Below are 16,491 nucleotides of genomic sequence, written 5' to 3' on the forward strand. Positions count from 1 at the left end.
TTCTGCTCACCTTGACGTTAAATTGATAAATGTAAATTGTTACGCTCAACTGCCCCACCAACAAAAAAAATTTTTGGATTGCATTTTTTTAAACCCTAATGTCAATAGGTAACACACTCAATGCTTTTTTTTATCAACACATCCCATAATTTCTCAAATATCAACCATTCGGTAGAGGTTGATATGTCGGTTTATGGTAAAAGTACCGGAATTAATACATATACTATGAAAAATCTGAAAATATGACGTGTAAGACCAATTTATTAAAAAAAATTTTTAAAATAAAACATTTTTCAATACTAAATCATCTTTATTCTTTTTTTTTTTTTTTTTTTTTACAATAAAACCGAATTCAAGAGCATTAGTGCAACAGTTTTTGTTGTAAATCAACAATGCTGCGTGTAAACCATTATTTTAAATGGTCATTCTTTAAATGACTTTAACAGTCATTATTTAAACCGTCAAAACATGGTCAACCATTTGGTAGAGCAGGCAGTTAAAAGGTTAAAAACAAATAAAGACCAGGAATTACCCAGAAAGGGGCTTTCACTGTGACGCCAAAATATTTTCATAAATTTTAATAATCTAAAGAACTTTGTTTTCCACCATAAATAACTTATTAAAGGTTATATATATATACATACACAGTTGAAGTCAGAATTATTAGCCCCCCTGAATTATTAACCTCCCTGTTTATTTTTTTCCCCAATTTCTGTTTAACGGACAGAATATTTGTTCAACACATTTCTAAACATAATAGTTTTAATAACTCATTTCAAATAACAGATTTATTGTATCTTAACCATGATGACAGTAAATTATATTTGACTAGATATCTTTCAAGACACTTCTATACAGTTTCAAGTGACATTTAAAGGCCTAACTAGGTTAATTAGGTTAACTAGGCAGGTTAGGGTAATTAGACAAGATATTGTATAACGATGGTTTGTTCTGTAGACTATTGGTGAAAAAAATTAGCTTAAAGGGGCTAATAATTTTGACCTTAAAATGGATAAAAAAAAAATTAATTAAACTGCTTTTATTCTAGCCAAAATAAAACAAAAAAGACTTCCACCAGAAGAAAAAATATTATCAGACATACTGTGAAAATTTCCTTGCTCTGTTAAACATCATTTGGGAAATACTTAAAAAAGAAGAAAAGAAAAAAAATCAAAGGGGGGGTATATATATATACATATATAATGTGTATGGTGTATGTATGTGTACAGTGTATAGTCAACATTTGAAGTGGATAAAAAGCTGATAAAAAGACAAGAATAGGTTGTTCGATAGTTTTAGGACTACTTTGATGAAATGTTTGGATCCACTTCAGATGTTAACTACTAATATACACACAGACTTATGTTGTGTTTTGTATAATGTACGTGGGGTCTGGCCAACTAAACTAAACTAACTGACAAATGAAAGTCATGACCATGAGTTAATAATTATTCATATTTTACCGCCTGTTCATTTCTCCAGGAAATCACTAAGCTAACATGTTGTTTTCTTATTTTTGCACCTTCAACAAACACATCACTGATTTATCTATCGTATTTTAAAGCCCCTATATAAAGGAAATACAAACACCGGTACAAAACGTTTCATTATTTACATTTACTGCAACAGCGGAGCAACACACCAAGAAAATCTTTGGTAGAGAACAGCAGAAAAAAAGGAAACGTCTACCTACCCGTCAGACTGTCAGAAAACGGTTAACTCGCATTTAAAGGGACTTGTTTCTGAGAGGAATGACCGTCGAGTGCGCGCGCTCTGACTCTCATTGAAGCGCCACACACACACACAAACACAGAATGAGGAACCAGAGAGTGGACGACTGGTGTTTTTACTGTTCTTTCAACTTCCTGGTACTATTCATCGCGTTCACCAGACTTCTGTTTTGTCTGTTTGCATAAAACCACCGTTCCATTACGGCCATAAAGTCCAGACTCTTAAAAGCACTGGAAAAACATGTGACTCTATTTTACTCAATATGATTTATGGTTTACAAACACACAAAACATATATCTGTAAAACCAGGTGAATGGAAAGTAATTGATACATTTCATAAACAAATTGATTGTGTACAATAAACTCTAATACTTGAATCGAATAAAATTGTTATAATTTATATGACAACTATTTTGTTACACAAATATATTTTTACTCACAGTAAATTGTAATATCTAAAAGATAGGTAGATGTTTATTAGTCTGTAGAATATTTGAGTAAATATATACTATCAATAAAGGAATATCTCTTTTAAAAAATCTGAAAAGTATTTATCAATAATGCTCATTTTAATAATGGTAGTAGTAATAGCTCATTGTTATTTCAAACTAAAATATTTTTAAATCTGTATAAAGCTTTTATTTTGGCAGAAACCCACAAGGATACTTCTCTTTCGAAACTTCTCATTTGTTAACAGTAGATTTAGAAATGTGGGAAGATGTTTCATACATTTTCTCATCATTATTATAGCGCTTTCATGATGCAGATTGTTTCAATGCAGTTTCACATAAATCAGAGGTACCCAAATTTGGTCCTGTCCTGGCGGGCCGATGTCCTGCATAGTTTAAATCCAACTGCTTGGAGCTAAACTCTGCAGGACACTGGCCCTTCAGGCAATGGTATCGGGATGCAGCCTTTATGATGCAAAATGAGATTGCATTACACGATGCAATGTTAGACACAATGCACTCAAATGGAGCGAGTGACATCACTGTGAGGTGTAGGGTTAGGGGTGGGGTTTGGCGAGCCCATTAAAAAGCATTGGATGCAGCTCAGATTGCATTGCATCAGGTCTGCATCCAGACCCCTCTCTCTTTAGGACCGAGTTCGGGCACTTCTAACATAGATGAAGAAAAAATAAAAACAGTACAATATTTAAGGGTGTGCAACATTTAAGCATATCAGACAGGCAGGAGAGTTGTGGTACAATGTTGGTGTAGTTAAAGTAAAACTGGTTCAGTTCAGTTTAATAGAAATGTCACTGCTGAAGTTCAGTTCACAGAAAAGCAGCTCCACCGACCCAAACCAAGCAGGCTAGAGGAGACCATGGCGAGGAACCAAAACTCCACTAATTGACAGAAGTGGAAAACAAACCTTAGGAGAAACCAGGCTCAGCCGGGACGACCAGTTCTCCTCTGACCAAACAGAAAGGAAGCAGAGATGCAGTCTAAAGAACATTAGAGGACTAGTGAAAGACGAGCTAGATGATGAGCACAATGTGGATCATTTTACTGTGAACTGAGAGCATAGTCCTGTAAAGCTTTTACTGTTAAATAAATACAGCACAGATTTTGTGGAACTGATAATTGTGGCAAACCATACCACATCCTCAGGAATGATAATAATTAGTCATTACACTGTTGACAATTTCCTGTAGAATCTACAGTATCTTACTGGCAGCAGTTCACTAGTCACTTACTGTACATCAGTTACAGTAAAAATACATTACAAATACAAAATATACAGTAATTTTCACATAGAAATGAAGAGCACAACTGTCCTACCGTAAAATAAATTGCGTTCATATTACAGTAAAATACGGTGTGATTTACAAAAATAAATAAATAAATTTAGCTAATAGTGAATAGAATAACTACTTTTGTTAGTTGAACTTGGCGAGTGTAAATTTTAAGATGGATAGGAGGAAATGTTTTCCAAGGGTGTACTCACACTAGGCTATTCGAACCGTGTCCGGATGCGGTTTAGTTCAGCGGTTCGAGAAACTGAGTACATTTACATGGACACCGATAATCCGATTGATTTTAATGCGATTAAGACAAAACTCTAATTAAGAATCTACCATGTAAACAGCGATTCTTGATTAATTTAATCAGATTAACATCATAATCGAACTAAACAGAAATCAAATTAACACATGTGGAGTATGCCGGTTTTAGTCGCATTATTGAAGAGCAGTTCAGACATGTTAACACCATAATTAAAAAAATGACCATCGTGTAGGATTTTAGCCGCATTTTGTGACAGGATAGTCTGTACACACAAGGATGTTTGACACTATTCTCTGCCCCTAGAGTCAGTGAAGGACTACAGACACCTGCATTGTGAAATGTGGAGGTTATATTTTTCTCCATATACGACGTGCTGTATCACACTTCAATAAACAGGGTTTCTGCAGGTTTCACCAAGTTAAATTTAAGACGTTTTAAGACATTTTTAAGACCATTATGGATGAAATTTTAGACTTTTACAGGGCTAAATGCTAAGGATTTAGGATTTAAAGAAAACATTTTCACTTGCCCTATCTAAAAATGATTAAAATGTCATGTTTTTTTTTATCCTTTACTTCCGCTGTCACCACTGACCTGGATGGTTCGGGACTTGTAGAGCTGCGCATTGATGGATTTCCTCTTCAGTGTTTGGACTTTCAGCAGTGAATATTAATCCACACTGACCTGAACTGAACTCAACTGAATTTCAACTCTGAAAACTGAACTGACACTGTTTCAATTCACTATAATCTTCTATGTGAAGCTGCTTTGACACAATCTACATTGTAAAAGAGCTATAGAAATAAAAATGAATTCAATTGAATTTAATTAATATATTTAAATAATACAATAATAATAATTTAGTTTGAATATATATGTTTTTTAATTTTCAAATATATCCATTCACAAACCCTATAACCCTTACTAAGAATAGAACAAAACATAGCTGTCAATTACTTCAGACTACAATAATAATTTGATATTAAAAAAATTATGTTAGGTCAGTATCCTCAGCAGAATGGAGAACTTTTAAGCAAATGTTACTGTAGAAAGTTTTTAGAAAAATTAAAACCTGTTAAAAACGACCTACAACACAACATTTTAGTAGATTTAAGACTTTTTAAGGCCTAAAATCTAGCCTTTGAGATTTAAAACATTTTAAAATGTTTTAAGAGCCCAGGCATACCCTGATTAAAACAACACTCTTCCAGCAGTTCTTTGCATCCAATATTTGTTTGTCATGGAGGCATGCATGACATGTTCCAGAATGAAAGTGAAAGTGCCAAACTGAAGTTAAAGTTGACAAATTAAAAATGAAATACCCGAAATTACATGAAACTCCGGAGGAAATGTGGATATCGTGGTGACGCAGTGATGTTATTTGAATTATCTGCTATAACATGTAAAACGGGATCATGAAATGAATATTCAAAAAGTAACTCATGTAAACACCTTAATCATCATATTATTGTCTAGTTCCGATTAAGGCAAATAGTTGGATTACTGATGTCCATATAAACAGTCACTGAAGATGCGATGTCACTTTTCATACGGACTGTTTCATACGGATTTATTATTCATTCTTACTTTTAAAAGAACACAAACTGTCATAGTTTATTAAATATACAAACCCCCCACTGGACGAAAGCTGATACCTTCAGCAAACCTCTTAAAACATGTAGCAGGAGGATTTTCATGAACATTTATGAGCATCAAAAGAGCTGGATCTGTTCAGCGAAAGATCTAACTGTGTGTCACTGTGTATCAAACTACTTATTAGAATACAAAACAATATAACTAAAGCAATCTCCTTAGTACAGAGCGAGAGTGCTTCTCTACTAAACTGAACAGTCGCATTATCGATGACAAAAGCACGCTCAGGCTCTGAAGTTAAAAGTGCAGTGTGAGTGCAGGCCGACGGGGAGAGTGTAGGGGGGACAATAGCACCTGGGCACGATTCAAGACAACCGTGCCTAGTGTGAGTACACCCTAAAAGTGAATGAGACATCGGATCTTCCACAGTATCTTCAAATAAACTTTAATAGGTTGCATATCAATGCTGGAAAAATATAGATACATTAAAATAAAACAAACTAGGAGCATCAAGAATACAGTCTATAAAATTCATCATCAATGTCTTCACAAAATGAGTAAAATAACCAAGTACAGATGACATACATAATAACGACCATAAAAGAAGTAATAAAACATTATGATTTTGACTTGATTAAATTCCCGAAGTACGCCGTGATTGTCTTCAGCTTGTTGTTCAGAAAGTTCTGCTCGACTTCTACCTTTCCACCTGGTCCGGCGAGAGATGCGATCTACACACAACGAAAGAGGAAGAAGAAAAGAAGCGGAGCAGGTGTGAAGAAGCGGCACTGGCTACGTCACCATCAGCAGCCAATATCAACAATTCACTACAGCACCAACATGCTCTTCTGGTTAGGGGAAAACTGTTGGTAAAGTCAACAAGAAAGACACACATGCACGTCTCATTTACCCACACAAGCTGTACGATAATGGGCAGTGATGAATTGACTTTAGATATTAGAGAAGGATTCAGCCACAGTCAAAAGCAGAATGCACCGGAAAGTACTGTGGTTTCAAGAGGTGCGACCACACTAAACCAGAAGACAAGACCTTTCACAGAAATCAAAAAACCACCATATAGCTGCAGCTGGGAGATATCATATGCTCTAAACTAAAGACAGCGATACATTTACTTTAAATAGAGCAAAAGATGATGCTATTTGGAAATAAAATGAATAAAAAAAATAAATAAATCACTGAATAAAAAGTTCTAAATAATTGAACTGCTGGATTAATATGTTGCACGCAAATGAACTAGAGATATATAGAAGGCTAAAAATAAGTATAGTAGTCATGTTTACTAATATTAAAACTGTTAAAGGGTATAAACCGATTGACCAATAAGGCAACTATTACATCATATGCTCTCAGACCACTGAACCAATGGCTAAAAGAGCACACTTCTTTTGAAGATTAATCTTCTGAACAATCTGAATGTGTTTGTTTGAAACAGATACAGTACTGTGGATACATGTGCTCTTCTGATGAACCACTAAGATATGGTAACACGTGGGCCAATGTAAAGACCATGCAGTGCAAGGCCTAAAATACATATAACAAATTATAAAAAAATGACAATATATTTTTTACATTTTTATTTTGCCAATCAAGCTAATAGCTTGTAACTCAAGAAAATTGAATGGACTTTATGAGCATTAGCTAATAGGAGAAGATTATTGTTTGTAGTGGTATTAGAAGTAGCAGCAGTAGTAAAGTAGTAGGTAGTATTAAAAACAAAAATAATTATATAAACTAATTTATAACTATTATTATGATTGATATTGATTAAATTATGATATAATGATGAAAATAATTATTGTAATTATTATTAAAATATCAAATACATATTACTGTACAGTAAAACAGAGCAAAAAATAATAGTAACAGGAAACAGGAAATAATAAATAATAATAAATAATATTATACAAAATTATATTACTATTATTAGGATTAATATTCTCTAAACTATAACGACATTGATAATAAAAAAAAAATCACTGTTAATTATTATTAATAATAAAAATAACTATATAAAAATTTATATTATTAATATTATTTATTATTAATAAACAAAATAATAGTAACAAGTAACAAAAATAAATAATAGTAATAAATAATATTATGCAAAATTATATTACTATTATTAGGATTAATATTCTCTAAACTATAACGACATTGATAATAAAAAAAATCACTGTTAATTATTATTAATAATAAAAATAACTATAATAAAATTAATATTATTAATATTATTTATTATTAATAAACAAAATAATAGTAACAAGTAACAAAAATAATAAATAATAATAATAAATAATATTATACAACATTATATTACTATTATTAGGATTAATATTCTCTAAACTGTAACGACATTAATAAAAAAAAAAATCACTGGTAATTATTATTAATAATAAAAAATAACTATAATAAAATTAATATTATTAATATTATTTATTATTAATAAACAAAATAATAGTAAAAAGTAACAAAAATAATAATAAATAATAATAAATAATATTATACAAAATTATATTACTATTATTAGGATTAATATTCTCTAAACTATAACGACACTGATAATAAAAATAATCACTTAATTGTTAATAATAATAAAAAATAAGTTTAGAAGAAATTAATAAACATTAACTTATAATAATATCAATAATATTAATAATAATAATATTAATAAATATGTATAATTTATAAACGTATCAACATGTTTTAGTAGCATTAGCAGATTTACTGGCCATTTCATAGGGCCTTAAGCTGTTATTAATAAACTGGAGCTATTCTTTAGTTACAATTTAGCTACTGTAAAACAAATCATTGCATGCAAATGAACTGAAGCGTTACCTGTTCCATGTCTGCGTTTCGAGGTAGAAAATATACAATATTGTCCGATATCATTTTTGACAACCTGAAAATTTCAAATGTATGGATGGTTAAGGAAGTTAAAGGTGATTTAAAGCATCTTGACAACATGCATTCAGAAATAAAACATTAAAGCCACAAAGAAAATTACAAATCTGAACTATCAACTCTAACAAAATGGAAGTGGCATCGGTAATGAAAGCGCAGAAAGGATATCCATCAGGAGTCATCATGGTCTGGATGTTGAAAACGTCAGCGGTCAGATACTCTGGTCCTCCCCATGGTGGACTGAGGAAAACCATGTCTCCTCGCAGATGGGGAGCCAATTGAAGGAAATCTCCCTGCAGGAAGTCGATGCGCTGCTCCACGCCATAGACTGCAGCGTTGTGCTGCGCCAGAGCCAGACGCACCGGGTCAATATCAATGCCAATCACTGGATATCAGAAGAGAAAAAAATAACATCTCACTTACAAACATACCCTTGAGACACATGTGCCAACAATTTTTTGCACTTTTGTAGTCATTTCAGTTTAGTTTCATATTAGTACAATGGCTCTGTGTCATGTGGTGTAGCCAGCACATACATTTATTATTTTTTAAGTAATAGATTTTTAAAAAATAGTAATATTAACAACGTGCACATTGTCAATATTATTTCAAAAATGTATTAAACTATTTTCTTTTCAAATGTTTGGTATGATGATGATTATTATTAAAGTTTTATTGAGGGAGGACCTGTTCAATTTAGCATGTGACTTGCAAATGTTGGCAATATTTTAAATTAAAAATTCTGTTACAAAATTGACTTTTTGTAATGTTCTAAAATATTGCATTTTTGTTCATCAAATATAGCATTTTGTGCAATAATAATATGTAACAACCAGCAGGAATAAATGACATATACAATATAAATATATAAAATACATGTAAACTGTGTATTAATAAAAAGCAATATTAATAATTAATTAATCAATTAATTTAAATAAAATTGAATACATTTTTAAAATATAATTTAATATTATTTTCCATATAAATAGTATATTTTTCTGGATTCATTGATGTTCAGAAGCATTTATCTGAAATAAAAAGCTTTCTATTTACACTGTGCCATTCAAAAATGTTTCACTAATAAATTAGCAGGCCAGGCCAAAAAAAACAAAAAAAACAAAAAAAAATTATGTGTATATATATATATATATATATATATATATATATATATATATATATATATATATATATATATATATATGTATATGTATATGTATATATGTATATGTATATGTATATGTATATGTATATATGTATATGTATATGTATATATATATATATATATATATATATATATATATATATATATATATATATATATATATATATATATATATATATATATATATATATATATATATATATACATACATATAGATGTGTTCTACATATATTCTACTATATGTGTAATAGTAGAATGAACTTTTAAGAACTTTTAAGTTGTGACAATAACAAGATGAATGCTAGTAATATATTGTTGATTAGTCATTTGTTGATGGCATTTGCATTATGGATAAAATCTCATTTTAATGGCAATACTTTTGATTAGATATAAATACAGAGAACAGTGTATTAGCGAGCACCACCATGTTCTATGGTAAGTGAAACAAGAAAAGAACAGAACTGGCTCTTCCTGCAGATGAAAGTGAGGGTGAGATAGGTTTTAGTGGCCTAGTTAACCTAATTAACCTAGTTAAGCCTTTAAATGTCACATTAAGCTGCATAGAAGTGTCTTAAAAATAACTAGTCAAATATTATTTACTGTCATCATGGCAAAGATAAAATAAATCAGTTATTAGAAATGAGTTATTAAAACTATTATGTTTAGAAATGTGTTGAAAAAAAAAATCTCTCCGTTAAACAGAAATTGGGGAAAAAAATAAACAGGGGCTAATAATTCAGGGGGTTTAATAATTCTGACTTCAACTGTATATATTACAGATTTTTTTTTTTAATAGTAAACTTTTTAAATAGTAAAATTAAAACAATGGTACCAATAAACAGTTGTTAGCACCACAAGGTTGTTCTGACATGATGCTGTGGCATTGTGAAATGATGTACCTCTTTTACCAGTGAGGGCAAACTGAATGGCATTTCCACCCACACCACAGAAGGCATCGATAATGAGCTCTGTGTTGAAGCAGTCCTGCACCCTCAGAGCGATGTGCTCCGCAATCTTCTCAGGAGTCACTGAAAACCAGCCCTCTGCGGACACAACACAGTTCTCATCATTCACATCAACATTCAGATCACAAGCAGCGCATGCACCGTTAATACCACAAACAAACCTAGACAATATTATTCTAATAATGGCTGAAGAGATAGTTAACCCAAAAATGAAAAGTCATTATTTACCCTTCACTTGTTCCAAAACAGTTTGGAAGGATGTTTGATAGGTGTAATAACTATGTTTTCATCCAAAGATGCTAATTAAACATGAGTAAAACCTTGTATAAAACATTTGAGAATAAATGCAATGAGTCAAAGTGTAAAAAAGGTCACTTCCTGATAAACTGGTGCCAAATATCACCCCCAAAATAAATAAATTGTGGTAGGAGAAGCCACAGCGTGCCTATTTTTAATTGAGCAATGTACTTGTGACTCAGAAGATAAAGACCGTTCAGGGAGGTAATAATATCAAACCATTTTAATGATGAGCTTGGGCTGAGGGATTTTTAGAATGACCAAAACAATGACTATGTTTTTTATGGACCTCAGTAATCAAATGATTTGCCTTAATCTGAATAAGACAATAATATGATGATTAAGGTGTTTACATTAGTTACTTTTTGAATGTTCCTTTCATGATCCCGTTTTACATGTTATAGCAGATAATTCGATTAACGTCATTGCGTCACCACGATATTCACATTTCCTCCGGAGTTTCATGTAATTTCGGGTATTTCATTTAAAATTTGTTGACTTTAAAGGGCACCTAGTTTACCCCTTTTTTATGATTTAATATTAATATCATGGCTCTTCTGAGTGTGCCAGTTTAGGTTCAGTTCAAAACATAATTCAGATTTTTAAAATTATAATGTGTTAAAAAGTGTCACTTTGGGGGCGTGTACACAGTTCGCTGTTTTAGGGGTGTGCTGCTTCACATGAAAATTAGTTTCGACTTCCCGCCCAACTTAACAAGGGGGCAGAGCCAAGAGCTCCCACTTTGTGTATGGCAACAGACGGGCAGACAGAAAGAAGCAACATTAGTGAGAGGACCAGCATTTAGCCGTACATGTACGACTCCGACACGGACCAAGCAGAAACTACAAAATCATTTGTGTCTTTGTATAGTTTTACAGCCAACTGTGTGCTAGTTTAAAGTTCAGAGCTTGTACATGGAGACTAATAACCACGCACACTGAATTAACTTTGACTGAGACTATAACTAATGGGCATCACACACCGAATGCGCCACTCAGAGCCGCGACATGGCACAAGACGCGGACATTCGCATGTTATTTAAAATGAAACTATTCAGATGGCGCTCTGTGGTGCGGCAGAAACATGAAGTGTCCTGAGTTGTGGCTGGGCGCCGCGGACAGCCACTTACTTGCGGCGCCAGTGTGCATACCCTGATAGAAACCTATGTTTAGAATTCTAAATTGCATGGCGCTACGCTGTGCATCACCGAGCGGCTCTTCTGGTGTGTGACCTGCTTAAGGCAAGTTTGTTATTTCCATTGGAGAGACGCGCATGTGAGGCAACGTGCTTGAACTTTCCAGCTGCACCTAGTGAAGATGACAGGGAGCTTCTGTGACCGCTGGAAATGCAAATAGCTTAAGTTTAAGGAAGACGCAATGAAAAGTACACATGGTGGTTTGCAAACCCACCTAAAGTTACAAACAATGGGGCCGATAAGAGTGATCATGTGGTAAATGTTGATCTTGTGTTGAGCTCAGTGAGCCTTACATCTAAAAATAGAGCAAGGGTGTTTCTTTGGTGACATCGCTTTGTCTCACACGCTGAAAATGGCGGACGTGAAACAACAAACTGAGGTTATGGTAATGCACGCCTGTCAATCAATATTGGTGGGCAGGGGGACCGCACTCCTACGTCAAGTTGAGGTCGATCTGAAAACCACTCCAATTGGTCCACTATTTTTATGTCGTTAAATTGAAAAAAAAAATGACTGGGTGTGTTTATATCACCCCAATATAATGGTCTATACACTATACCTACACATATGTCTGTCCAAACAGCTTGAAAAGTAAAATTTTCACCATAGGTGCCCTTTAACTGCAGTTTGGCACTTTCACTTTCATTCTGGAACATGTCATACATGCCCCATGACAAATGAAATATTGGATGAGAGCATGAACTGCTGGAAGAGTGTAGTTTTAATGAAGTTTTGATACCGCATGCCGTATGGGGGGAAAAAACCTGCAAGTGTCTGTGGTCCTTCACCGACTTGGTAGGTGCAGAGAATAGTGTCAAACAGCAATGCTAATATAGACTATCTCGTCGCAAAATGCGTCGAAAATCATACACAATAGTAATAGTTTGATTAAGACGTTTACATGTCCTATTGCACTTCAACAATGTAATTAAAATCAGCATACGCCACGTCTTAATTTGCTGAATGCAAATGAAAACATCAATAAAACAAAGGATGAACTCATGCCAGATCCACAAAAAATCTGAGTAATCACCTCCAGTAAGTTATGATGACATATTCACAACTCAAAAAAATTATCAAATTAGTTTTTTGTAAATTGATTAAATGTATGTGTTGCCAAATGGCAACACTGTGTAATAGTAGAATGCACAATATTGCAATATGTTAGCTATAGCTGGCAAGGTCAGCTGTGAACTTAAGTTGTGACAATAACAAGATGAATGCTAGTAATATATTGTTGTTTAGTCATTTGTTGATGGCATTTGCATTATGGGTAAAATCTCATTTTAATGGCAATACTTTTGATTCAATATAAATACAGAGAACAGTGTATTAGCGAGCACCACCATGTTCTATGGTAAGTGAAACAAGAAAAGAACAGAACTGGCTCTTCCTGCAGATGAAAGTGAGGGTGAGATGGGTTTTAGTGGGTTTTAGTTTTGATGAGAGCAGTGATGGAGACAGTTCAAGTAAGTTAGCTCAGAGTCAGATAAGACAGGTGTAGTATAGTATATAAACATTGTTAGCTAGTAGCTACATTATTCTGATGCATCTGGATTTATTACACTTGTTATTTATTTATTATAATATTTACTGGAGGAAATATTTATACATACTGTAAGTTGTACACAAGATAATACAATATTATGTTTGTTTTCAATAATATTCAGCAAAAAAGAATGGAATAAATGAAAGCTGTTGGAATATGGGTTGTTGGAAAGTATGTATAAGGTGTTATTTATAAGTTCTGTGTAAAAGCTTATAATACTGCAACACCAATTTAATCAAAACAAACAACACAATTATTAATTATAAGGAAAATAAATAATTATTAATTATAAGGAAAATTCAAAATTTGAAATTCCTAAGTTAGGTCCACTATTGAACGTTGTTGTCATATGACAACATATCACAAAGTACCTTACAAAATACCCCCCCCCCCCTCCACACTTTAAGTTAAGCCATTCTAAGAAAAGAAAAACAGCCAAATATTTTTATATAGATCTATAGATCTATCATAATGCATGCAGTAGAGGTTCAAATCAGATTGTTGGTGTCCATGTAAACATCCTCAATGTTTTAGATGTTTTACAATGTGGTCGGTCTGCTGGTTTGTCCACTAATGGCGTTGGCATTGCGCCCAATTTTGTTATCTCATGATCTGTGAAAACAAAATCACATGGCTTTTTTGATGCACATGCTGGAATTTATTCGGGTAATGTGCTTCCATCAGTTTATGTGCATTTTTTTTTAATCAATAAATAAGTTTCTTATCCAATTTTGCACGTTTTATACTGCTTTTCTAAATGTATACACATCTCGCCATTAAGCTTTTTTTAATAGGTGGATGGAAACATAACTATTGACATCGAGAGTATTCGTTTGTCCGTTTATGAATGTCAATGGTTACAGGTTTTCAACATTCTTCAAAACATCTTATTTTGTGTTCAAAAAGAACAAATAACCTAAAACTGGTGTGGATCAATTAAGGGGGTGAGTAAATGATGACAGAGCTTTCATTTTTGAGTGAACTTTCCCTTTCAATCTAAACACACATTTTAAAAAGAAATGTGTGAGAAGTGTGACCGCTTCCACCAGCAGAGGGCGTCTGCAGCATTCATTCTCTATTTGAAGAGCTGAAGCTTTGCTCTGTTCTGCTTACGTCAAACAGCGTCTCTCCCTCTCTAAATATATAGCTTTGCTCCATATTAGGAGCAGCCTCTGGTGACAAAAGGATGATCTAGCTGATATCTGTAACAATATAAAATATCACCATCACCCCTATATCATGAGACGCCACGAAACCGTATATATTCCTGAGAGAAGCTTCACAAAACCATACAATGCCATCAAGATAAGAAGATCATAATGCAGGCTCCCTCTGCATCTCCAAACAGTTCATCATTCTGTGAGCGTGAATCTGGATGTGTGGCTGTTTTTAAAGGTGATGCACTTGCGTTAGAGCTGAGGCAGAAGCAGCTCAGAGAGACTGGAGTTTAACCGAGCATGTCCGCCGCTGATTCTGTGGAGACCAAACACCATCTGCTTTTAGCCTCCACAAATACAGCTCTGTTTTTCTGCCTCTTGTATTTTTCACTCCGCTGAGAATCGAACACCTGCTTAAGCAACAATCACTGGTCTGGAGAAACCGCGTTCAGCTTTTCCTGTTTACAGTGAGAGGAGTGGCCGAAGCGTGGCACCAGGAGCCTGACAAATACAGGTGCCCTCAAGTGTAAAGAACCCGCTTTTTGGAGCACAAAATACAGAGGTGATCAAAGCTACAGAACAATGTAGAAACACTCGAAGAAGTCAGCTGCAAAAGCATTTAAATGCTGTCTGAATTGTTGTCAAAGAATTAGCATTTTTCTTAACCTCTCATGTTTCGCAATTACATTTAGTCATTTCAATTGAGACTTTCAATTGAGGAGGCAATTCAGCGATTCAACAAGAAGAGGCAACACACACAATACGTGTTGATTATACAAGGCAACTACTAGTGCTCAGAGAATTTAGTGCTAGAGTAAGAGTGAAGAGAATTATTTTGAGCCAGAGAGAGAAGTGTTTTACAGGTGGTTTGTCAAGCCCACTCACTTGTGTGAAGCACACTTTATAAATACACAATGTTTTTTTTTTTTTTGTAAAAGTTCCAAAAAAGTTGCAAGTGTCAGTTAAAGTGTCAGAGATAAAAGAGTGTGTTTTGTACAGGTGGTTTGTCAAGGCCACTCACCTACAGTGTTGCCAGATTGGACGGTTTTCTGCCCAATTGTGCGCCTTTGTATTTGATTTTGCGGGTAAAAAAAGGCATTGGCGGGTTGCCAAAATTTGGCGGTTTTGAAATGTAAATTTTATATGAAAACATAAGTGCACCATCTCTATTCAGTTAGTAGTGACCAGTGCATAGCGTAAACCGAGGAGGTGAAGGAAAGTTGTATCAAAATATCAAAATCTGACTCCACGTGCACGCGCATCACACAGCGCCTGCAGTTAAACTCAGTGCTTTATTGTGACACTTTTACCGATCATTTTTATCCGCAATTGACAGCAAGAACAGAGAAACATTGTCTGATTGACAATCAGCACCTAATAATGTTCAAAAAAAATTAAACGCCAAATGGGACGAATTTAGACCCCATTTTGAAAGTAAAACATTCACTAATAGGTAGTCTAATCAACACATCATTAAGTACCGTGTGTGGGTGAGAGGGGGGGCAGTATTTCGATTTGATCCGGTTATGTTGTGGTTCTGTGACTTCTGGTGTTGGTTGCTGTATGGTTAAAAATTATGACAGTTAAAGTAACTAGGTTAATTTAGATTTAAATAAAATAAATAAATATTTATTAAAATAAAAATATTTATTAATATTTTGGGCATTTTTTTGAGCGTTTGGGCGGGTTTTGGACAGCTTTTGGGCTGGAAAAAGTCTGCTATATCTGGCAACACTGCTCACCTGTGTGAAGCACAATTAATATTGATTTAGGGTAGTTGTGTGACAAGGTGGGGGAGAAAAGAGGGGGTGTCTTGGTTTTGTTCACAGTGGTTCAGGTGATCTTGAGATGGGTTTTTAGTTGTCGTTTAAATGATAACAGTAAATGAGCAGTCCATGTGGGAATGGGAAG

The 16,491-nt window shown here is 33.7% G+C and overlaps 2 protein-coding genes across 3 annotated transcripts in view; both read right to left on the minus strand.

Moving 5' to 3' along the window:
• lyn (LYN proto-oncogene, Src family tyrosine kinase) overlaps positions 1-1,846 on the minus strand; it is a 28,486-nt gene extending 26,640 nt beyond the window's left edge. For both annotated transcript variants that reach the window (XM_056476526.1, XM_056476517.1), the window contains exon 1: positions 1,694-1,846. The gene's annotated coding sequence lies outside the window, so the exon portion shown is untranslated. The remainder of the gene's footprint in view (positions 1-1,693) is intronic.
• A 3,925-nt stretch (positions 1,847-5,771) lies between these two features.
• Positions 5,772-16,491, minus strand: part of tgs1 (trimethylguanosine synthase 1) — a 53,859-nt gene continuing 43,139 nt past the window's right edge. Inside the window, exons 10-13 of the mRNA XM_056476482.1 lie at positions 10,317-10,460; positions 8,422-8,640; positions 8,190-8,266; positions 5,772-6,064 (exon numbers count right to left, since the gene is read on the minus strand). Of these exons, the coding sequence (XP_056332457.1) occupies positions 5,951-6,064; positions 8,190-8,266; positions 8,422-8,640; positions 10,317-10,460 (554 nt within the window). The 3' untranslated portion in view covers positions 5,772-5,950. The remainder of the gene's footprint in view (positions 6,065-8,189; positions 8,267-8,421; positions 8,641-10,316; positions 10,461-16,491) is intronic.

The sequence above is a fragment of the Danio aesculapii genome, chromosome 2, assembly GCF_903798145.1.
Source record: "Danio aesculapii chromosome 2, fDanAes4.1, whole genome shotgun sequence".
Taxonomy (NCBI): Eukaryota; Metazoa; Chordata; class Actinopteri; order Cypriniformes; family Danionidae; genus Danio; species Danio aesculapii.